The sequence below is a fragment of the Pieris napi genome, chromosome 14 (genome assembly GCF_905475465.1).
Source record: "Pieris napi chromosome 14, ilPieNapi1.2, whole genome shotgun sequence".
Taxonomy (NCBI): domain Eukaryota; kingdom Metazoa; phylum Arthropoda; class Insecta; order Lepidoptera; family Pieridae; genus Pieris; species Pieris napi.
Genome location: NC_062247.1, coordinates 10,965,663 through 10,991,489, shown reverse-complemented (window position 1 = coordinate 10,991,489; position 25,827 = coordinate 10,965,663). Strand labels below are relative to the sequence as shown.

Below are 25,827 nucleotides of genomic sequence, written 5' to 3'. Positions count from 1 at the left end.
TCAATCGAAGCTGATCGATTAATTGATATGATGTTTACGCTGGATTAAATCTTTCGCTATTTTTTGCCATCGCCCACATACATTTATCTGAACAATCCATCAGACACCACCGTTCCATTTAGCCTTTTAGCTAACAAAGCGTTTTTGCATTGATTAGCAGATCCGGGAATTAGGAGGGCGATGACCCATTAAACAAAATATTAAATATTGTACGCAAGCGCAGTTAATTTGTAGGATGTGCGAAAGTCTAGCATTATCCATCTGAATAATACTAGTTGCCCAAAGGCACATAATGCTTGATTTTGCTGACTTAAAAAAAAATTAAGTTTAAATTAATATTTTCATAAGGCAAGTCCATAGTCAAACTTCCGTGCGTGACACGCTGCCCGGCAACCGTTTGATTCGATTTTTTTTTGATTATATTAAAATATGTCATCTATTTCGTAAACCTACAGCTGACATAAATTGTATGTAACAAAAAACAATAATAGTAAAGCCAAGTTCATTAACAGTGTATAATGTTCGCGTGTCCGAGATACCACACTTGCATATTTTTTTGTTTTTTATAAGTCTTTATCTTGCAATCAGTCAGTTAGACTATGAGCAGATGTGTTGAGAACTGTTAGGCGTTCAGAGCAAAATCTCCATCGAGACTGCTCCTCTCTTTCAACCGTGTCTATCAAGACTTAGGATTTGTCGCCTTTTAAGCCTATTTATTAGGTCCGGTATGGTTAGTTGCGTGGCTAGCTTATTAGGATGCATTTCTAGTCTTTTTCTGTATTTCATACTCCAGGTTTTGATCTCCTCTTTGACAGTCCTGATTTTGAGGTGCTCATGAATCTCCGATGTTTTTATAAACCACGGACAGTTGGATATTTGTTTCAAGATGTAATTTTGAACCCTCTGTATGATACTTATGTTAGAGTCACACGCCGAACCCCATAGTTGACCACACTTGCATATAATAAATAAAATACAACACATGTACCAAGTTCAGATCGATCACAGGTTAAGCGAAATGTTTTTAAGTACCGTTTGTGCTCATCATGACGATTCAAACATTCTTAACATTGCGATCGACATAAATGATTTGTGATTTCTAAGAATTAGGTTCCGATAAGCTGTATGCTAAAACGTTGTATGTTTGATTTATAAATAGGACTAATGATAACATCTACCCACTATGTCTACCGGTGACTTGGACTGGATAAATTTTGGAAATGAATTTTACTGCGGATAATAAGCCTTTGAAACATATAGTATTCTAATGGAAGAATTTCGGAATCATTTTTTCATTACAAAAATATATATTTACTTTCATCCAAAAGTTTTTTTATGTAATTAATATAAATGGGTTGTTACCAAAACAAAAACTGAATAGAATTTTATATTATATTCACTCATAAATCGCATGATGCAGACAAAAATTTGCCACAGATTGGTACTTTTTAAGTGTTTCACTTTAGCATTTCTAAAGTGAAACAATTGTGTGGTAAGGAACTTTTTACGCGCACCACCACTGTGTGGATCCTGGCCATTAAAGTATTTCCGAACCTCGAGGCGAGCAGTGCGTTGCCGGCTTTTTAGGAATTAGTCCGCTCTTTTCTAGAAGGACCCTTAGTCGAATTGGTTCGGAAATACTTCAGTGGGCAGCTGGTTCCACATAGTGGTACGCGGCAAAAACTGCCTTAAAAAACGCTCAGTTGTGGAACGACGGACGTCGAGGTGATACAGGTGGAATTTCGTATTCTGCCTCGACGATGATAAAACTCAGCTGCAGGTACACACTACTCATTTTACGCCACAAAATCATCCAAATATATGCTTTTAACATATATGCTAATACTACAATTAAATCAATAGATCACATCTATAAATCACTATTTATGTATTATGGTAATAGATTTTTCTGAATCCTCATAATCGTGAGTGTGGGAAGACAGATCGTGATAAGAAAGTAATTTATTTTCATTCTCATGAACTTATTTATCATTTACATTGGTTTATACAGCTATTGTTCCGTTACCCTAACTCAGTTAGTTACGTATTAGTTTAGTGAGAAGTACCCAAAACCTTTTTGACGTGATAACGTCTTTAAAATCGTTTTAGTCGGGTGACATGTTCAGAAACTTGTGTCACACCAAAACCTCACGAGCGCGATCGCAGGTATAACGAGAGAGAGACGGACCGATCTCCCGTCTCATCTCGAGCGCTGCCAGTAATTCCGTGAAACTTGTCACGCGGAATCCTCACGAGCGGAGGCTGGCATAGCGTTCGAGTGAGTGGACCGATCTTCCGTCTCGTTATCACGTAAACATCTCGATCGTAAACCTACTTTACAAACAACCAATATTTTTTTTATCATACAAATCAAATATGAATGCTTTAACATGCTAAACACAGTTAATGTGCCTAAAGTAATATAATATTTAGTCCCTAATATCTAAGCTATCGCGGAATATTCTTAAGGAGTATTCTTTTATGAGCACACCCCACATACACACCCTCACTTTCACACCATGACACAACACAGACGAATTAGGTATTATGTACTTAGTTAAGAATTTAATAATTTTCTTCCTTTCGTAAAATATGTTTGTGTGTATTTCATCTTCTGGCGATGTCTAGCCGTTCGTATTATCCTCCCATCTTCTTTTCTGCCTCTCTTACGATTCTGTTCGATTGCTTCTTTTCTCTCATCCTAGATTTCTCTCACTTTAGATTCTCGGTCTTTAAGTTGTGTTTTTATTTGAATATCGCTTAATTATTTTTCCTTTTTACTCATGTTGTACTTCTTTCCATACATTTTTGACAAATTATTCTATTTCCCAGTTGTTATGTCAACTTGCTTCAACGAGCTTTTATTAATCCTACAACTAACATAAATTATATATAAAATTATACTAAATATAGCCAAAGATGGAATACATAATATACAGGAAGGTTCAAATATTTACGATAGGCTTTAGGGATTAATACTACGACTTCCAGCCAAGCTATTTGGCACATCTCTTTACTACAGATCATAATATATTACAACACGTATAGGCGAGAACATTGATTTATATTACACCTATGCTATGAACACGCAAATATTTATCTTAATAACCGTCCTATACAAACAAGTAAGATCTAGTTGCCATGAGCCAAATAGGTCGTTACTAATGAAATAAGATAGACGATAAACAATTTATTAGCTGACCGAGCAATATGAATTTAATTGGGCTGCAATTTATTAATGCCTGTCACGTCTACCTAAATTAAACATTATCTAGGTTCGGAAGCAAATAATGTGGTATATTCCAAATATAATAGTGTTTGATTATTAGCGTTCACATCATATAAGGATATATCTACAGGATAATTTACAAGCTACAGGGTGGCGCAATAGAACGTGCATTTATTAAGTATAGGCTAAAAAAATAAATACAAAAGGTATATCCGTGGGGAGATGGGAGATATTATCACCTCAGATTTATTGACAAGAGTTTTCACAAATCTGCGTTCTTGTTTAGAGGAGTGTTGTCTTCGGGAGGGCCGTTATTTAGATGATGTTATTTTTAAAAAATAAACTTCATTTAATTACCTAATCATCCTATATTTTATTTCAACTATACCTTTTGTATTTATTTTTTTAGCCTATACTTAATAAATGCACGTTCTATTGCGCCACCCTGTATATTTTCTAAAATACATGACCCTTATAAATATAAATAAAACAGTGGCGCGTTAACCCCAGATTTCTGTATCAGTTTCATGATTTGTCAATCGAATAGGCAACTAGATCAGCCTCCTGTGCCTGACACACGCTGTTGAACCTACGACCTCAGGGATGAAGCCACTAGACTAACACTTCTATCTACATAACAATTATGGTAAACATAAATTCTTTTTTGACGTTCATAAGTGTACAATGTGTTACCTACATGAATAAATGATTTTTGACTTTGACTTTCTTTTCTTGAAGGACTCTAAGGAATTATCGGCCTTTGTATTTCTTACATATCTGATGTTTTTTGTGATTTTACGGTTATATAGACTGGCAATAATTATTTGGCGCAAATATAGTTTATGAAGGAAGTGAAGGAACTATGTGTATGTTCTGGGAACTAGGAACTTAGATTTTAATTGTGTACCAATATTTTTTTCTATTTAAAACTCTTACGGCCAAAACATCATCAAAGAACTAATAATCAAAGTGTGTGAGGCACAGAAGACTGATCAGCTAAATGCATATTAAGGAAGATTATAAAATAAAGAAATATAGAAATCTGTGGTCAGGACCAAGGAGGTTTAATTGTCGTCGTCATTTGTTTTGTAATGGAATTTTTCTGTTTAAAAAAATGAATATTCTAAGTCAAAATACTAATATTGAATGATGTGATGCAACATATCGAGGTCATTTAACAGTTAATAAGAGGTAAAAGCTCCTTATAACTAATCACCCACTTAAATACTAACTGGAAATTGATAAAACGTGACAAATGTAAAACAACCGTTTGTCTTTGACAAACAAAAAACAATTGTTTGCTATCGCGCGTAACGGGTCGTTAAAATACCTATGTTAAACTTTGTATACATTTAGATTGAATACAATAGTGTAAAATATATTTCTAGATATATTACTATGCATTGATTCTTGATAGAAATAGCAAAGATTTTTGTATATTTGTTACATTAAGAAACTGGTGACCAAGGTATAAGAAACGAAAAAGAGGAAGACAACTTAGAAGGTGGATAGATCATATTAAGGAAACAGCAGGTACATGGAAGAGTAGCACAGTGCAGACAAGAATGACGGGATTTGGAGGAGGCCTTTACCAAAAAAGAGCACACACTAAAAAATTAGTAATGCGAAGCGTTGTGTTGTTTAGTCTGTGGTAGTTCCTCTCCTCGGTGTTGAGATGGGCAGACGATATAAAGATAATAGGAGGCACAACTTGGATAAGAAGAGCTAACATAAGAAAAGAACGGAGGCAGCTGGAAGAGGCCTACGTAACAGGACACGCAGATCACCAAAACCGGCACATCTGATGTATTAGATTAAGTTAGGTTATGTAACTAATACAAATGTAAATTTGTATATTAGGTGTCAGCAATAAAGACTTAATAATAATAATAATAGTAAGTGTAAAAGTCCCTTAATTAAAAGGCTGTCATTATTACATTTGAAACAATTAAAATAAAACTTTTTCAAATATATGTAGGGTCAAACGGCTGATGTTAAAATCGCCCTGAACACCAACTATTCAGACGGCTCGCGAGTGCGTTGCCGGCCTTGAGATTTGGTACACTACTAATGGTTTGGTTAAGTATATTATCCCTGAGTAATAGCGGCATTTTTTAATTAAAATCAATTCCGTGCATTAGTAGGTACTTTTAATAATAATTTATATTTCTCATGAATCAAGCTGTATTTTCCTGTTTTCAGTGTATATTATGATCTGATGACTAATTATTAATAATAGAATGTAGCACGTATTGATTTGCTGGTTGTTTCATGTTGCATGCATCTACAATTCTTTTTATAGTCTGTCTAGACGGACATCGATCTATTGGCTATGGTGTATGGCATCGTTTGCTAGCTAGGCGGTAACGTTGAAAGGTAGCCCAGACCTGCGTCTATTATTTATTATTCTCAATAGTTGATTGACCTTCTTTATAATCTGCACAACTTTTGCATTGTCCATAATAATAGAATACTTATCTATGGAAATAAAAATGAATCGTAAAATATGTTGCTAAGCGAAAAACTCGAAGAGGGATAAATTAAGTTTGTTTTTAATTATTGACATTTGAAAAAGGTTTTTATAGAAATAAAATATGAAAATTTAGTTATATTTAGTGTATAGTAGACGCGGACGGCTTGTTTAAAATAAAACATATTTTTACCAGATTGTAAAGAGCCACAAAATAATGAGATCATAAATCTATTCGAAGTGTACAAATAAATACAATAATTTTATTTTGAATGACAAAGACAAAAAACATTGTTTAGCTACATAGTAATGTAGCTAGCTAGCTATGAAGCACAAATTTCTGAAGACTGATATATGACCAAGTGACATTTTTTATTTCTGATTAGACAAAAGACATAAAATATTTCCCAGCAAGGGACAGTTTTATTTGATAATTAAATTATCGTTTTTAAAAGTTAAACCTTTTCTAAAATATTTCAAGATCATAATTGATCAATTCGTCTAGCCAATTACGAGCGTGAGCGAGACAAACGAACCGAAGTACCAAGTAAATAGAGAGGAACAAGTCGTAGATAAAACAATACCATATATGAATTACAGATTAAAAATTTGTGAAGTATTGTCAAACATAACACTTTCATTGTGTTTAGACAAGCAACAGAACTTGTTTGAATTAGCATTTACCGAATTACCAAATATTTGTCCCGCCTACTTAGTGCCTATATTAGTAAATTGACTATTTAAGACTCGATCTAATATAGACTAAATAGGATGTTTATATATGACAACAAAAAAGTTTTACTAAAATTAAGAATAATGTCGGAAAAATAATATAATATATAATAAATTCTGTCTCATTATATGTCCACATCGTATCCCTAACTTTCGTGGGACATGTATTTCCTTTTCTTATTTTTTTTTTATTTATATTTTATGTCTTATGTATTCTTGCACTTCTTACGCCTGGATTACCTAATTTATTATTATTAATTTTTTCGCACACTGGAAGAGATCGCTCGAAACCGATAAGGCCACCAGTTGCCCTTCTTTTCATTTAATTATGTCAACTGTATTATATTTCTGTATGCAACGATTATTATTACAGATAATAAGAATCCTAGAAATAAAATCTATTATTTATATTAGATGGCAACAAAAATCTATTAAAATCAATTATAAGGAATATTACAACAGATAGCAAGATTAAGTTAATTAAAATCTATGATTTCTATTAAACATAGCAACTAAACGTTTAAGAATAAGGACTATTACTACAGATAACAATAATTCTACAATTTTTATTGTCTGTGATTTATGTTTAAAAAAATATGAAATATCTTTAGGTGTTTTATTTAAGTGTAGCAGTATTGGCATGACTTGACACTCATCCCTGAGGTCGTATGTTCTAACCCCAGTTGTGGACCAATGAACTTCTATATGAGCATTTGACACTCGCTTGTATGAAGGAAAACATCGTGACGATATGATACACATATGTATATGTCACCGTAAAATTGTAAACACCGTTAGATTGTAATATATCTCGCGAGATTGTAAAGTGTCGAAAGATTGTGAAACTCAACGAACTGCTTACAATTTATGGTATTATTATTCGGTAGTTATATGAAATTGTTGGGAAGTAAAATTAATCTGTAATTGACCAAAGAAGTTTGAATGATAACTAAGTTAGTGTAGTACAATCTACCGAATAATAATACGTCAAATTGTAAGCAGTACGCTGAGGTTCACAATCTTTCGACAGTTTATAATCTCGCGAGATAGATTACAATCTAACGGTTTTTACAATTTTACGTTAACATATACATTGTTCAAGACAATCCACCAATTTAAGCAGCTGTTCTCCCATCACTGTCCATAGTGCAGAACTACGTAACATGACGTTCGTCTATATAAAACATACCTTCTGAACAACGAGCGGTGTGCCAAAGTCCTTCCCGCCTTGCAGCCTGAAGCCAAGTGGTTGCTGTTCCGACTTGTTCAGCCGCACAGTGATTAACTGTGCCATCTGGAATAAAACAATATATTTATCCTTATGCATATATAATTCAAATACAATTAAGTGAGGAAAATCAGTTTCTATTGCGACGCAAAATACATTTACACGAATTTAGTACTTCAGCGTGCTTCTAGCATAGTACGTAGTGTGTATTTATGAAAATGGCTCCCATCTTCGTCTCTCTCTCTCTTTCTGAATTGTTCCAACTAATACCACAAGTTTTGTAATTGTATTGCCATACACAAATATCTCTCGTTAACATTTTTAAGAGACTAAAGTTGATAATCATTTTTTTTTCACATTTGATAATCATTTAAATTATACTTAAATACTACACACGACACACGTCTTAAATACAAACACACACAAAAAAGTCATGTTTGTCATTAAAATCAGTCCAATCGTTTAGGAATTACACACACATTAGATTAAGCTTTAGAAAAATACTGCTATGACCTCCTACAATCCTATAGGATCAATACGCTTAATAAGCGTAAGGAAATTTGGGTGTAATTGCGGTATTAAAAGTTAATATTTCCCGCGGGCGTGGTATTCGATTGACCCAATTGAAGATTTATTTTCACTCAGCCGTAGATTCGCTGACCGCTTCACTGTTTGGCCAGTGCGATCTATTTTATCTCGCGGAAGATCTAAGTCAAAAGATATTAGTGAAAGGCAAACTTTCGTTTAACGCAGGGAGTAAACAATAAGTTAATCATTTATCAGTTTTTGATGATTTCTCCAATGATAAGTGGATCTATTGTTAATGGCGTATTGGAAAAGTGGGACACACAATATCTGACAGGATATTATTTATTTCAAAGCTAGGAATGACATAATATCCGCTTTTCCAGACGGAAATTAAACGGCTTAAATGTGTGTGTAAAAGTGAGTACGTGAGAGTGTGTATGTGGGATGTGCTCATAATGGTGATTTAGATTTAAAACTTACGATTGCCTTTTTAAATTATAAATAATGAATCTTATAACTACATTTTTTATAAGTAAATAAAAATATATGTTATTTTCAAATTTTTGCTACTATTAAAGCTATATACGTTAAAATTCAGCTCGTGGCTAATATCATTAATAATATATTTATAATTCTAATAAAAAATTTACATTGTAAATACTGCATATTTGTGTGTTGGAAATAAATACTTGGTATTTCCTCCAACTTTGATTTCGTTTCCTTTGGAGTCCTTTTCCTCAAGTACACAGGCGCTAATTAAAGATTTAAGTTAGTATCGAACCCCCCCAGAGCTGGTGCTTTCCTCGCTCAACGAATAAGTATCGCAATACAGCGAGGAAATGCTGCCAGCGTTAAATGAACACTGCCACAGGGACCAAAATTTATAAATTTTAGTTTTCTATTTATCCATTCATTATTAATATACCTCGACCACTTTTAGTAACATTATTATTAATAATTAATGTATATTTTAATAATCAAATCAATTTTTTAATATCTAACATGAATGTTACCCTACATACATTACCTAAGACGAACCTGGGAACATAATTAGCACACGAAAAACAGGACGCATTACAGGTTGCGCAAGCGTCGGGAATGAAGTGCATTTTTTCAACTATCAATCACGAATAGTGCTTTTGCAAATACTACTATTCATAGACCAGAATTACAGTATAAAAACGGTATTGATTTTTTAGATTTTAGAGCTGAATTTTTAACGTAAATTTTTGATAGATGATGATCACTAATTTATTTAAAAAAAAAAATTGTGGCGCTACAATCTTTTTGGTCTAGACCCCAGATTTCTGTATCTGTTTTTTGATTATTTCTCAATCTAATAGCCAAGTACGAATTCAGCCTGTGTCTGACACACACCGTCGACTTTTTGGGTCTAAGGCAAGCCGGTTTCCTCACGATGTTTTCCTTCACCATTCGAGCGAAAGTTAATGAACTATGAGATTCCCACGCTGAAGCCACCAGTCCAATATGCTATGACAATTTATTTAGGTATTCAAAAACATTGCCTTATGTATTATTGAATCGTTTCACGCTTAAACAGTAGTTTAATGTAATAATAAAATATATTTTTTATGGCAAATGGTCTCTTCCAAATCGCGCCATTGCTGTTTCCTCAATTTGTATTATTTTAATTATTTAATAATAATCATTTATGTATCATATCATTTTGGGTTACAGATATAGATTCATTATTTATAATTAAAAATAAATCTTATATTTTTGTTGTTAGGTGTAAAAGTGAATAAATATATTTTGACGTAATGTTACCATCTACAGCTATTACAGTAGATCTAGTATTTAACAGTACAAAAGTATTTAGAACCTCTCGGTATTAGAGATGTCGGCAGTTTACAAGCGGCAAAGCAATAATTGTTGCACTTTTTATAATTAAAGTCTCCATACTAACTGTATATCTTATAATTTGTTTCGACTTTGAAATAGGAATTATAAAAACTATCTTTCATATAGAATGTTCGTGAACCAAGTTAGTTCACAATTTTATCTATGAAATTAAAATTAGAAGTTAATACTGAGACTTAATAAATAAAAATATAGTATGTTATAATACAATTAAATGAATCACTATATACGTTAATCAATAACTATACAACAAAAATTATATATAACCGCTTCAGAGAAAACTTTTTGCTAACACTGGCCACTATAAAAAGTAAAAACGTCTGATAGTACATTCCTCGGCCTACACTGCAAATCAAAAGGTCGTGGCACTCTTCAGTCGACATCTCCATCAATACAATAAAAATAAGTTCTAGTTCAAGTTTCGCACTAATGAGATATTCAGTCGTCACAAAAGGCTATAAAGGACATATAATAAAAGAAACAAGGTTCTAAATAAATTTCTTTTCACTGCAATGAAATAATGTTATAATAGATGTTTAAGCTCTGCGTTCATTTGACACGCGTTCTTTAGTCTATAGAAAATTCTACGACATTGACATTTGAAAAAAGAACGCGGGTTATTAATTTCTCTTAAACACAGATTAGTCAAATTTTAACCCATAAATTACAAAAATGAGGTCATATATGTTTAAAATCGCGACTTATAATGAAAAGTAACGAAAAAAGCTGGAAGCCTACAACCCAGAATAAGAACCCAGTGAAATACTACACATAAATGTTTGTAGCATATTTTGTGTTCACATTTTATTGTTCTATAATAGAACCCCACAGGACTACAACACGTTTTTATGAGATGGAACAGACGGTCTCTTCTTTTCTGCCTTTGTTTTGAGCCTTACATTTCAATTTGTCTCATAATTTAAGAGACAAAACATATATAAACTATTTGTTTATATTGCGTTTCCGTTGGGACAGACGAAGGCCCTAAGTGACTTTCTAGGTTTTAGCGTCATTTTCCTATCTCTATTGTTATTATATTCTGTTGTTTTCCGACCTTCGCTCGTGATTGACCGCCATTTTATCTTAGGAATGTAAACTATATAACAGCGCATTAACTATGTCATCTTATCTATTTACCTATACTAAAGTAAATACAAAATGCTTTCCGTTATTATTTACGTTTGATACCCGTTTAAGTGTTCATAAGGATTTTTTTCTAAATTTTCTTCGTCAGTCCGTCAGCATACTTGATGACGCACTAATAAGGGGCACTTATAAATCTATATATATAAAAAGAATCCCAAAATATGTGGCTAAGCGCAAAACCTAAAGACTGGTTCTTAATTTTTTTTTCAAATTTATTCTTTCGTTTTTAAGAAGGTACACGGACTAACCTAAAAAAAACAGTTAAACAATTTCTGTAATTTGGAACGCAAGATAACTACTGTTCTATATGTTAGTACCTATGTAGTAATTTAAAACGTAATCTAAGTAAAAAAATATATCAAGGTGAAGTCCGCGGACGTTCGAAACAAATATCTGTCATAAATAAGTGTATATCCTTTTAAACGTTTAAAAAGTATTGTTATTATGTTTCAGGTTAAGATTCAATTCGATATTAATTCCATAAAAAGATATTTAATTAATCTAAGAACTACTTACGTTATTTACATAACTGGAGTGTTTTTTTTTTTGACTACTAAATTAGGACAAACAGGATACAACAAACAAATTAACGTACATATAAAAATATGAAAAGCGGTGCTGTCCCTACAGCACGCGGACTAAGCGAAACCAAGTACAAAAAACAGTAATAATACAACAATAAAAAATCCACAAAAAAAACTATTGAAATAAAAAAAAATGAACTCGCTAAATTCTGTCTTTAGCCGTGTATATGTATAAGTCTCCTTCAGCGTAAACTAAACTCTCGAACACATTCAAATCTCCCACTTAAACCAAAGACAATAAGATACTTTTATATATAGAATATTGTAGATGAACGGTATTTTTTTTTTAAATATATTGTCTGCACAAAGACGCAATTTAACATAACGATCTAGCTTAACTTAAGACTAATAAGTGATTTAAGTCTAACCTAATTTACTAAAAAGGATATTTAACATAAGAAAGTGTCCCATAACACTACTTACAGTCTCTATTAAGGGAAAGACGCTCTCTTCTTGTGTTCTATTTTTTATCCACTTACCACTGAACGGTAACATACAATAAATATTAAAAGTCTGACCTCCTCTCACAGCGAAAGTAAAGGTATGGGTCCCTCGGGTCAAGCAGTGATGAAATGTACCGAAACCGATGAGTTGTGATTTCTTGGATTCATAACTTCCGTGAACCATCGATGTCCACATATCGGCTGTTTACCGGTTTGTTAGTCATTTGATGACGTCACATATGAGTCGGCGCGTACGCAGATACGAAATTTAAATAACGAATATTTATTCGTTTGATATAGGAACAATGCGGTATACGCGGTCACGGGCTTTTCAAATTCGATAAATTAAAAAAAAACAAAAGTATTTTATTCCGGATGAGAGAAACCTTAGGCGGTATCAAATATTAGTAGGTTACAATGTTATATGTTAACAATGTAATATACACAAAAAAAAGATGTCCAAATTTCGAAATTCGACTATAAAAATATTGTTTAGGTATATAATAAATAAATAAATCAGTGGCACTAAACTACACTATTACCACTTTTTTTAGTTCCTGGCCTCAGTTTTATGTATCTGTTTCATGATCATTTGTCAATTTATAAGTGGCGAATGTTAAATGCGCATATATAAATAAAGCCCATTGGTGCACAGCTGGGGATCGAAACTATGACCTCAAGGATGAGAGTCGCACGCCGTAAGACATTAAATACAAAAGTTAAAGGGCTTTTACACACACACATATATATATAACTAAGCTTTTCAATATATTGGCCACTCGGTACTTCTGCAATAAATTCAATTGTTTTATGACTGTGACATTGGCAAAACATTTCAAAGTGAATGCTTTATTAAAAATAGATTTTTTGGCAAACGTCAAATGAGAGCAGGCAGTTCCAGATTTAACAAACCAGTATCGAGAAATGCACCTGGGTAAACATATATAGAACATTTGTTGAAAGTAGACGGCATGTCCAGGGAAAAATCATGGCTTCGAACGTAGGGAGTCGACGGGTACCACGGTAAGAGTTGTTGCATCTGGCACAGGACAAATCACGCTTCATGAGACGGCCAAACTCCAGTAATGAAGAGGTACCAGAAGTAGAAGAAAGTTGGAGTTTCGCAACGTTAGGGAGTGGACGGATACGAGCAGAAGAGTTGCTGCATCTGGCACAGGACAAGTCACACTTCACGAGACTGATGGCCAACCTCCAATGGAGAGGCACCACAGGAAGAAGAGCATTTGTTAAAAAAATAACGGCTTGAGTTATATTCAGTCTCCATTTTACATTGCCCTTACAGAAAAACTTTTTCTTCCTTGATGAGAAATATAATATGTAAAATACATCAGTAGTTCAAAGTAGTAGTTTCTTCTTACCTACATTAAATTATCTTATATCTTCGATCTCTGCCCTGTTCAAATTTAAAAAATAGCTTATGTTCAGGGATTAGTAACTTTCTTTCTTAGTATAAAAATAAAGATTTGTTAAGGAAAAGGAAATCTTTCTTCTTTTTCTTATTGACACTACATAATATTTCTGGCATATCGTGCCCGGATGATGCACTTCTTCACAGACACTCTTCTATCAGCTTATTAGGTACCAGACACATTGAATTTCCAAACCAATTCGTATTACTTAAAAAGAGCGCACCAATTCTTTAAAGGCCAGCAACGCACTCACGAGTCCTCTGGCATTGAGAGTCCATAGTACAGCCCCCTGTATAATAAATAATAAAGATTCCTCGCCTTGCTGATTTAAAGCTGATGTCATTGCTACTCCTTTGATTGCGTGACGTGTTTATTTGTCCAGCTGCGGCCTTCTGAGGTCGTTCTATTGTCTCTGGTATTAACATGATTTTGAGACAAACGGAATTGCTTTCACTAGAGAATGATTGCGTATGAGACGCATTATATTGCATGCCAGAGTCCGGCCGATGTGTCGCAATCTGGCGTCAGCTGCATTCAAAGATACTGGCGACATGGCGCCATCAAAATTACACTGTGTTTATCGCAAGGTAACAAGAAATATATGTTTATTTACGAAATAGATTTTAATAATATATATATATGTATATAAATTTTACGAAATTTGATTGCTTATCAACTGAAATGTTGAAAATATTTAGCGAATTATTATTTAACTATTTTGACACTAATTTATTAACCTAATTAACAATATATGTAGAAAAATAGTACTGAAATTCAAATTCAAAATCATTTATTAATTTAGGTACCTAACACAATGTATGAGCTTTTACTGCCAGTTTTCAAAATCAAGAGCGTAGAACGGACAAGAAGAACTGGCAATAAACTCTCCGCCTCTCTTTTAATCGCCACTCCTTTATTATTTCGTAATTGACAGTCTCTTAATTTTTTAATTTTAGTATAACACATAGTTGTGGATGTGGAACTAGCTGCCCACTGAAGTATTTTCGAACCAATTCAACTGAAGGTCCTTCAAGCAAAGAGCGTATCAATTCTTTAAATGCATTTCTTTTCGAGCCCTCTAGCAATGTATCTCTATTATCTATGGGCGGCGTTACTACTTATCATCAGATGAGCCTCCCGCCCGTTTGCCATCTGACATATAAAAAAAATGTACTCTAGGTAGTCTATTTCTAGACATATATAAGAGTCGCATATCACGAGTAAAACTTTAAATTCGGGAATTTTGGTCCGGATTTCGTAAAAACCGTATCCTAGCCAGTTAATATATTTTCACAGCGAACATTATCACGACCTCGTGATATTTCTGTACCCGTGGGCGTCGACGTACACTTGGCACTTCCCAGCGTCCGACACATTCAGACATCCCGTGAATTTTCAGTATTAGCTAAGCGTTAGGTAATGGAAATGTCAATAACCCTTGAAATTCAATGTAAAAGCCTTGATATAAAATAGGGCAGTTGGGAAATGTTTGGCCGACATCCATTTGATGCGTAAACCAACAAATCTTAATATTATTTATCGTAATGTATCACGCGATAACTGGGATTTTTATCGATTAAGTAAACAAAGTGATAAGCCAAATTTGCGTCGCAAAAATAAACTTTTAAACTATTTCGCTTAAAGGATCCCAGTTTTGTACAAAAGTTTTAGTAGCAGTGTGAAGAGCAGTGTAGGTTTAATCTCTTCAGCGTGCGACTCTTATACCTGAGGACCCTGAGGTCTTAGGTTCGATGCCCGGCACCAATGGACTTTCATTCTAAGTCTATGCGAATTCGCTCAAACGGTGAAGGAAAACATAGTGAGGAAACCGGCTTGTCTTAGACCCAAAAAGTCGACGGCGAGTGGCACAGGAGGCTGAATAGTATTCAGTGAATACCTACTTGCCTTTTAGATTTAGAAATGATCACGAGACAGATACAGAAATCTGAGGCCCGGACCTAAAAAGGTTGTAGCGCCACTGATTTATTTCGTATGAAGTCCCGTGTCCCATGAACTTCAATGTATGGCTCAACGGTCAACAGAAATAAGAACCTTCATCTTACACGCTAAGTAATAAAACAGTAATATATATAAAAACTAGCTGCCCCCACGAACTTCGTTTCTCCTTAATGTGATAAAAATAAATTGTGGTGGACACCCCTTATCATTTAGGGGTTTGAAAGGTAGTTGTAGTAGCCGATTCTCAGACTTACCGAATATGCATAAAAAGTTTCATAACAATCGGTCGAGCAGTTTCGGAGGAGTATGGGAACGAACATTGTGACACGAGAATTTTATATATAGAGATAAAAACATACATAACAAAATCGTAACTACGCGACTTGATAGTCATTCAACAAACAAATCCACGTGAAACGACTTGTGAATGAGTTTATTTTGGAAAGCTAGTCAATGAACGCGGTTTCGTCTATGTAACGACGCGCGACGTCAGAACATTAAATAGATGAACGGAATTTTTATGCAAAAATTCTTCACCTACAAATCTGAATAGGTTTGTTTGAAAGAATTACATTAAGTTTAATTTAAATGAAATACATGTATGATGAATTACATTTAAAAGTTTAGTTACGATCCTTATCTACTGGTAGGGGAGCCCAAGAGGGGATTTCGGGATTTACTCAAGCGCGGCAGATTAATATATAGGGGGATACCTTGTACCCGGTTAAGTACCTCCACAAAATATGAGGCCCATATATAAAGCCGCACGTGAAGGAGACAGAATCAGTTTAGTAAAAAAAAATTGACCATCAGAAATTCCCGAGCGCGTCAGATTAAGGTAGGGTGAGTTAATTACATCCTAAAAAGTGTATATTCCACTAATCTGACAATTTGAGAGTGACGGAAAAAAAGGGGAGGGCAACAAAGTTGTAAAAAAAAACGTCATCTCGACATTCTCGAGCGTAGCTAATTTTTTTTTTATTTTGAAGGAAATAATTCAAGAATAATGAAAAATATATAATCTGACGATTTCCGCAAGCCGAAATAACAAAAATTCGTCGATAAAGTTAAATGCGTGCAGCTGCGTGATGCCTACATTTCCTTTAACCGATCGGAATCTACTAAACGGCGTTCTAAACATTTCCCTCAAAATTACATTTCCTGTGAATTTGAACCGATTCGGACCGATAGATTTTGAGAAATTTTGAAAAATCTTAAAAAAATAAGAAATATTTTTTTTTAAGTGGTATCTTTATCGATCAACTTCAAAAACTAATCCGCCTTTGAGCTTGAAAAACCACGTCGATCGCCACCAAGCTGGTTAAAAGCGGTTGATTCGTTCGAGAGATAAATTTTCAATTAAAATTGCAAAATTATTTATGAGGATGATAAAACTGCGTCGAATGCCGCCAACCGCGTGAAAATTGCTTGATCCATTCAAAAGTAGTGTTCTATGAAACTTCTATCAGACTTTCGAGCTGGGAGAGCTCAAATGCATAGAAATGTTATTTCTTTGAACTCAGCGAGCTCAAAATATCAATTTTAAGCGCCCAGGAATGGAATTAGCGGGAAGTTGCAGGGATGGCCCTTTAGGTGAACCGTTTTTCTAAAAAAATTTTGTCAGATCAGGCGAATCCCTCTAGATAATCGTCAGATTATGAGACAGTACGTTTAGAACATAAAAATGAATCATATATATCTTAATCTGACGCGCTTGAGTATTTCAAAATTGCGATTTTTTTTTTGCAAATTAAGAAAATGGCTGTGGGTTTGCGTCCCATCGAAATCGTCAGATTAGTGAATGAGAGCTTTTTTTGGTGCACTTAACACTCCCTTAGAAAATCTGACGCGCTCGATAATTTTTTTTTTTTTTAATTTTCAACCCTTAAATACAACCACCCGCATCATGCAAACGATCAGATTAACATACGTACATTATTAAAAATACGTAGGGCATAGATGCTATCAATATCTGACGCGCTCGAGGATGTCCATGCAACAGTTTTTTTTTACATATTTAACAATCTATAGCCGCTTCCCCCACCGATGAAAAGGAATTTATCATATAACATTTTTTTCTTCTTTTTATCTAAGCTTTGCATCCCAATAGGTCTCTACGACGCTCGAGTAAATCCCCATTTAGCATCGTGGGCTCCCCTACCATACACTAAAATGGGATATATTACATTGTTTGTGGGCATTGAATACGCTTTTGATTTAAAAAAATATATTTCTTTAAACTTAAACCAAACAATAAAAAATCCTAAATCGGGTACGCTGCGGAAACTATTGACAATAGAGCAAAGTGATGTACTACAGTTTTATAGAGGACATACTACATGCCTGTGATACCATGTCTAAAAAAAAATTTCCTTTTAAAAGTCTACCGAAGAAAGCGTTAGGCTATAGAACATCGTGCTTACTAACGAATTAATGCGGGAACGGCTTATTATGAAAATAAGTTTCAAAAACAACTAAACGTATAGTAATGATGATATTTATGAACATATAAACATATTATGAATATAAAATATACAGGATACAAGCTAAATAGAACATCTGATTAGACTTTCACAAAAATGGCGGGTTTTATTTACTTTTATCAAATTTTACACATGCGTAGGTTTTGAACATCGGTTAGCAACAAGAGAACATTGGCAACAAACCAAAAAATCCACAAAATCATAATTTGCATTCCTAAACTTGTGTTCTTATGTAAAATTAATATTTTCTTATAACATTTTAGAATGCTTAAAAGACATTTATTTACATATTTTAAGACTATAGCAAGATTCATCATTAAGCGTCATACCATTGCTAAAATCTCAGAGGCTCGTAAATTATAATCATATGTATTGCTGTGTATACTGTGATTATGTGAAACAAAAGACTGCGCATTTCGTTTGATTTGTCATCTTTTTTTTTATGGCTCTGGCACGGTTTGTGCATTAGCCAGCGTCAAGTATGAGATTTTTATAATACGTGCTTTTTGCCTTAGAAATTCGACCATGTCCTCCATGTACGGTTTAGGCACTCGCCCGGTACCGCACAACCCTCCCAAAGGCCGAGAACATTTTAAATTAAATTAAAACTTGCTCTCGAACCGGGAATCGAACCCGGTACCCCTCACCTAGTTGCCACTTAATAAGACCGATAGGCTATGAGGCCCCTTATTTGTCATCTTTGTATTTAACCAATCAGAAACAAACTAAAAGCGTCGGTCTTTGATTTTACGTTCTCCACAGTTTTTACTAACCTCCATAAGTAGAAATAATAATCAAGTACAACACTACTACTCTATATGATCTTGGCCGCATCCTGCGTTGATGTACAAGTAAGTAGTAAGATCAGCCTTATGTGCTTGACGCATGTAGACGATTTTTGGTAAAACATGTCGTTTTTCTCACGTGTTTTCCTTCCTTTAGTTTATAAGGAATTAAAAATTTGTACTGTGGTATATTCAGACACCAAGGTAAAACTTCTTAGTGTTTTCTGTTTTAAGTTTATTTATAATATATTTAGCAGTAAAAAATATTTTATTTTAGCCGTGTTAAAGGTTGAAGCAACCTTTTTTTTAATGGACTATCAAAAAGAAAAATAATTTTCATTTTGTATCAGTCGAGCTCCTAAAATTTAAATATTTCAATTGATTTATTAATTTATAAGTAATCTTACAGCTACACATATCCATATTATAAAAGAAAATAGACAATATACAAAGCCAAAACAGATTACATTGTTAAACGAAATATACGAAACAGAAGACATAAGTCAATTACACATTAATAGATAAAAAAGAAAACTGAAATTAAACATTAATATTTTAAAGAACATTTTTTACTACTGCTAAATTGTATTGTAAAATAACAATTAATCAGTGGCGATACAACCTCTTTAGGTCTTGGCCTCAGATATCTGAATCTGTTTCACGATCATTTTTAAATCTAATAGGCAAGACGGTGATCAGCCTTCAGTGCCTGATACACGCCGTCGACTTTTTGGGTCTAAGACATGTCGGATTCCTCACGATGTTTTCCTTCACAGTTCGAGCACATGTAAAATGCGCACATAGAAATAAACTCCATTGGTGCACAGTCGGGGTTCGAACCTACGACCTCAAGTATGAGAGTCGCACGCTGAAGCCACTAGGCCAACACTGCTCTATAAATTGTATTGTAGTAAGCTAAAACCCGAAACATTGGCGAGGCACATGGGATTGAGATTGCGATAATCTTATCGCGTAGGGAATTTTAGAATTGGCAAGGGCTTTATAAGTTTGTGAAAATCCTGTATTTTCGTCACAGTATAAACAGTTTTTGATAAATTCTGCTATAACACACGGATTTTATTGACGTATATCGTTCCCGACGTTATGACCTAAGAATGAGCAAAACGGATGTTCACTATTGATCCCGATGTCTCATTGGCATGTTTATGAATGGAAATTTGCTTATTCAAGCGTTATATTTAAATAAGTTTCGCTTGCGTCTAACTAATTGTACAATAGGTTACGGAATGGAGCTACTTATGGAGCTAGTACGAGAAAAGATTTTTAGGCTTGTTATTATATATTTTCCATATCATATTTTAATTTTACACAATCGTATTAAATCTAAATCTCTGTATGGAATCTGTTTGTATTAATCGAACAGCAGCAGTCTTGTTTAGGAGGCCCTTGAATGCATATAAAAGGTATACAATTTACTATAAAGTAAAATAGTTCTTCAACTTACATTTTATGTTGCTTAACTTTAGGCTATCTAATAATTGAAGAGCTATTCGTTAGAAGCATTAATTAATTACCTAAATAATAAACAAAAATATATTTAAAAAATAAATTAGTGGCGTCTCTCTGTATCTGTTTCAAAATTTGTCAATCTAATAGGCAAGTAGGTGATCAGCCTCCTGTGCCTGACGTACGCCGTTGATTTTTTGGGTCTAAGGCAAGCCGGTTTCCTCACGATGTTTTCCTTCACCGTTCGAGCGAACATTAAATGCGCACATAGAAAGAAAGTCCATTGGTGCACAATCGGGGATCGAACCTACGACCTCAGGGATGAGTGTCGCACGATGAAGCTAAAAATATTTAAAATATCATAAAAAATAAAGAAACCATACATTAGTGTAGTATCTATAAAAAAGCTATCCTTTGTTCAAACGCGATCAAGCAATAAAGGATATTATATAGCCCCTGATACAGTTATGACTAATCCAAATAAACTCTGACCAAGCGACCTGTGAGTCATCTGATCCTGGAGACGAAAAATAAATAAAAACCGCTCCCTTTGTTAGACTCGCGAGACACCTTAAGGTGTAGACACATTCAAGCCAATGCTGCACAAAACGCGACCTTATTTTTCAAACTCATATGAATAAATATTGGTATAGCCTGTCTGGACATCTTAATCTCGGACTATGTTCAATAATATTAAGGTATAACGGACCAAATGGGCGCCTAAATAAAGAAACTGATTCACTTCAAGGTAAAATATTTTAAAATTTTAATAAATTATTGTTTAAATTTTTAGTAGTTAATTAATATTTTTTATTTTTATTAACGAGTAATCTAGTCCATTTTAATATTTTGAAATAAAAGACAAAAAAAATTGATGCAAAAATATGCAAAAAAACGTACGTAAATGTACACGCGTTAGAAGTTATACTTCTTTGGCGTAACAAGATAAAAAAAATCCAAAATTGTATTCTACGTTTGTAGAAAAAAGACACTAACAATAGAAAAAACTAAAATGTTGACTATAGCTAACTTCAGGGTGTCGGTTTTTTGTGACGGTGTGCGCGGGCATCGTAAAAATTTACTCTCATCATTTTTCCCTAACGCGCCAAAAGAAGTATAACTTCAAAAATTTAACTAGTGTTTCACGAGTCTAAGACACATTTTTCCTCTCAGAGCCAACGCAGGAGGTTTCTTGAAAGAAATGTAAAAAATGTATAGAATTAATTAGACTTTGTTTGTATGAAGTAAGATAACAAAGTTGTGAAAAACAATTGAAATGTTGTATAAAATACTATAAAACACTATAATACGAGTAAAACATACTTTTAATAACTAGGAAAGTATTGAAAAAATAAAGTTTGTGAGTTTTTTATAACCTGCTATAATTTTTTATGCTAACATACGAAACCACTTTAAGATGTTGTCATTAAAGAATCGTAGTAAATTAATTGATATATCGTTTGCGTTTAAGATATTAGGGAATCAGGTTGATTGCCCCAAACCTTTTAAATAAATTTAAATTTCGTATACCCTCTAGGTACCCCAGAACGCGTTTTCGCCAAAACTCACCAATATCCAGATTTAGCATTCTGATAAACGATCTAGGTCTGGATATCCATAGTTGCTTTCACACTTTGAAATCAATTTTCCTTTAGTTTTTATGCGTGCTACATTAAATCTTGTATTATATTTATGTTAATCATCATGTATCAGTGTGCCAAACGTTGGCAAGCTTTTGTAAATAAATAAAAGTAATTCCATAACACCGAAATTCTAGAAATTCTTTCACCAGCAGAGATCACTTGGTGCCATGTTTAATTATTATCTGTGTTCACGAAAATGGCGCGAATAAACTACAACTGGTATTATTAATCAATGAAAAGCGAACCATCAACAAAACAGACAGGAAAATTAAGTTAAGAATTCTAAGAAATGTATTTTTGTTATCAAACGAGCTATTTATTAATTCCAAGAAGCCTTTGATCTAACGCACACGGCAACGATACCTTAAGTAGAAATCACGTTTACATACCTGATAAACAATCTCTATTTATTCAAAATCCATATATTTAAGTCTATGAGTCACATAAGATACAAATTGTCTAAATGATCCAAAAAATAAAAACACTTTATTTGAAATACCCACTTTAAATCATCAATTTTTTTTTTTTTTTTTAATGGCTCTGGCACGGTTTGTGCATTAGCCAGCGTCAAGTATAAGATTTTTATAATTCGTGCTTTTTGCCTTAGAAATTCGACCATGTCCTCCATGTACGGTTTAGGCACTCGCCCGGTACCGCACAACACTCCCAAAGGCCGAGAACAAATTTTAAATTAAATTAAAACTTGCCCTCGAACCGGGAATCGAACCCGGTACCCCTCACCTAGCTGCCACTTAATAACACCGCTAGGCTATGAGGCCCCAGATAAATCATCATTGTAAATTAAATTTTAGAAGTGCCATAGATAACATTGACTCTAAATGTCACTGTCAATTTAGACTTTTTTTTTTTTAATATTATGGCAATAGGTTTTGACTTTTGTGAAATGTTAGTCCCTGTCTCACGCTGAAGTTGGAAATTAACAATTACGCTTAAAGCAGATAAAATACATACGGAATATATTATGTTACAAACATACATTTAATTTGACACTAAATAACTTTCTAGATTTTTTCTAAATGGTTTAATAGGTATGAGTAATTAAAAGATCACATTTGATTTCCATAAATGCACATTAAAATTTAGGTTAACGACCGGTTTAATGATTGCTCAAATCATCAATGATTTCATCTTCGACTCTTTGATTTGTTTGTGTCTTCGCACTTTTCGACTCATGTATCTAAGTGGTACTTTAAATACAGAGTTCATTATCATATTCCAAAGTTAACACTCCGATAAGAATGCACTATAGAAAATGCATAATGTGATGGCACATTAAAATAACTGCGCAGTAACATTTCTGTGAGGTAATTACCATATAGATATGAGATTTTCTAAGGGACCGGGTATATATTATATACAAACGAGTATCATCAATTTGCATTTCCCATTTCCGTATGGTCCTTTGTTTTAATATTATGACAAAGGACTAATTAATGTGGTCAAGTTGTTATTATCATGGTGACTATAGCGTAGATATACCAGCAATGTATACATTTATCATAACTAAAACAGCGATGACCTAGGTTTAGTATGTCTAAACCGAATAGAATAGTGCAAAGAAATACACGACATAATATTTTCCTCGTATTAGAATAAAATTTTAAATCGATTTTTTTTATATTAATAATATCAACTTCTATATTTTTGCACTGCATGTTTAGAATGGGAATCTACATGAAAAAGAAACTTCACGCTCGTCATATAACATTAAGACGTCTTAAGCTGCTTATTGGAACATCCATAGTGCAACAAAATGCAAGATCAAAGGGCTTGCAAGTGAACGTTTTAAAATTCCCTTTAGTTTGGGCCATTGCACTCTGGGACTCGTATAACCGGCCTTTATCAGTCCGTAGTTCGATTCATCGCAACCATGCCCGCTTCGGGATATCACCAATCGTAACTGCAGGCTATATTCAAACCGTGAAGCCAGATCGAGCCAGAAGCGTGAACCCTGATCAGCATAGACAATAACTCTATAATTATAGAGAGTAATGTCTGTAGCAATAAAACCCCATCTGTCTGGACTGTCAGAAACGTCAATAATCTAAAAAGTTACTTAAACTAAATATGGGAAATATAAAAAAATAATTACTATCTTGTACGAAAATATCTCGTTACTCGTAATTACTTCGTAATGTACGTATAATAGTGTGGTAATATAATACGACATGTTATTTTGACATAATTTAAAATTTTGTACATAAACAAAGATTAAAGAACCCGGTGCACTTATAGGTCATAATTATAAAAAATAATTATGTCATGTATTACAGAATCACCCAATCCGTTATAATTTTGTCACATTTTATGAAAATTTCGGCATCCTAATTCTAAATTCCACGCAGACGAGATGCGGGCCGAAGCTACTAGACAATAAACCTTGATACAAGATATGTACCACCAACTAATTCGATATTGCAAAATAACTAGTTCTAGGTCATATGTTACGATAACTAATACATATTTGTAGTAAGATGTTTTTACCTTTAGCAAACATAAACTTGACTAATCAATATTCATACAAGTTGGTACGATGTAATCGACTTATCTATTAGTTACATTAATAACTATTAATTATCATTGTAATATTTCTAATTACATTTCGTAATTTCCAATTAGCTTCACATTGTGGGTGCCAGCTCAAACTATCGCAAATCAGTAAACCACACAATTGTCTGACTCATTGTCCACAACTCGGACAAAACATGATCTTATGCAATGCACCAAGAACAGCATACCGAAATTAGAATATTATGACATTTGTATATAATCGAAATTATATTCGTAAACCAAATATTATCGAAAATTAAATCATTTTTTCAAACAACTGAAAATCAATGATAAACAAAACAACTTTATTCCATATTCAAAATACAATTTAACGTCGATTTATTACATAAAGGAACGGTCTCAGATTACTCATTTCGACCACCCAATTTAACTGTGAAACAGCTGTTTCAGCGAGGTAATACTTACATTGGCAGATTCCTTGATCAGCAAATTCTTCACTCGGCACTGTCAATCACTGGTTCAAAACACGGCGCGTTTCCTAATAGGCGTTCGGGCTCGCGAGATATATTTAGAGCGTAATACGACACCGGGAGCGTGTGTCGGTCGTTCGGTCGTGAGCTTGTTGCGAGATTCGGCGCGCGAGTGCCGACTGCGCGGCAACCTACCACAGACTAGATTGAACCCACGCAGCGATACCGCGCTTCACCAAGTACCTTATTTATTACTTATTTGCCAGATAACGCAACAAAAAATATATGTATTATTGTGAAATCGGACCAAATATGTCACCTTCACTTCACTCGTTAACGATATAACAGTTTTCTTCGTTTGATCTAAATTTAAAAAGACAATAATTCTGGTCAGAATTTACAGAATGCAGAGTCGAAAAAGAGAATGAACCCGGATTTTTATTTATCATATTATATACCTCAATTGTAATGCATACACTAAATTATTTCACTTTATTGGTGGTTGAAAGAGATCCTATCTTCTTTTCAAGTAAGACATTGAATTGTTTTGATAATTAATCAACATCGCCGATTTGTCAGCGCATAAAGCGCTTTTTTATACTGTAAGTTAAGCCTTACGGCGAGCATCTTCTGTATAATACCTTCTATGAAACACCCTGCATAGTTGCTTCACGACGTAATTTAAAAAAAATATCTTTTTTTTTACTGATTTTAGTTTTTACAGCAGACATTTTGTAATGTTCTTTATACCAAAATAATCAAATTATCAAAATATGTGCTTAAAAAAGCTATTCACAAATGTTATAAAAGTACAAAG

At 33.7% G+C, this 25,827-nt stretch overlaps 1 protein-coding gene across 10 annotated transcripts in view; it reads right to left on the bottom strand.

Moving 5' to 3' along the window:
* The window catches only part of LOC125056112 (PDZ and LIM domain protein Zasp), a 53,388-nt gene extending 28,167 nt beyond the window's left edge, over positions 1-25,221 (bottom strand). For 5 of the 10 annotated variants that reach the window (XM_047659057.1, XM_047659059.1, XM_047659061.1 and 2 more), the window contains exons 1-2: positions 25,006-25,220; positions 7,621-7,725 (exon numbers count right to left, since the gene is read on the bottom strand). In XM_047659057.1, coding sequence (XP_047515013.1) covers positions 7,621-7,725 — 105 coding nt within the window. In that variant the 5' untranslated portion in view covers positions 25,006-25,220. Of the gene's footprint in view, positions 1-7,620; positions 7,726-25,005 lie in introns of all 10 variants that reach the window. The other 5 variants (XM_047659055.1, XM_047659056.1, XM_047659064.1 and 2 more) reach the window with 3 other exon arrangements.
* Between the last annotated feature and the right edge of the window lie 606 nt (positions 25,222-25,827).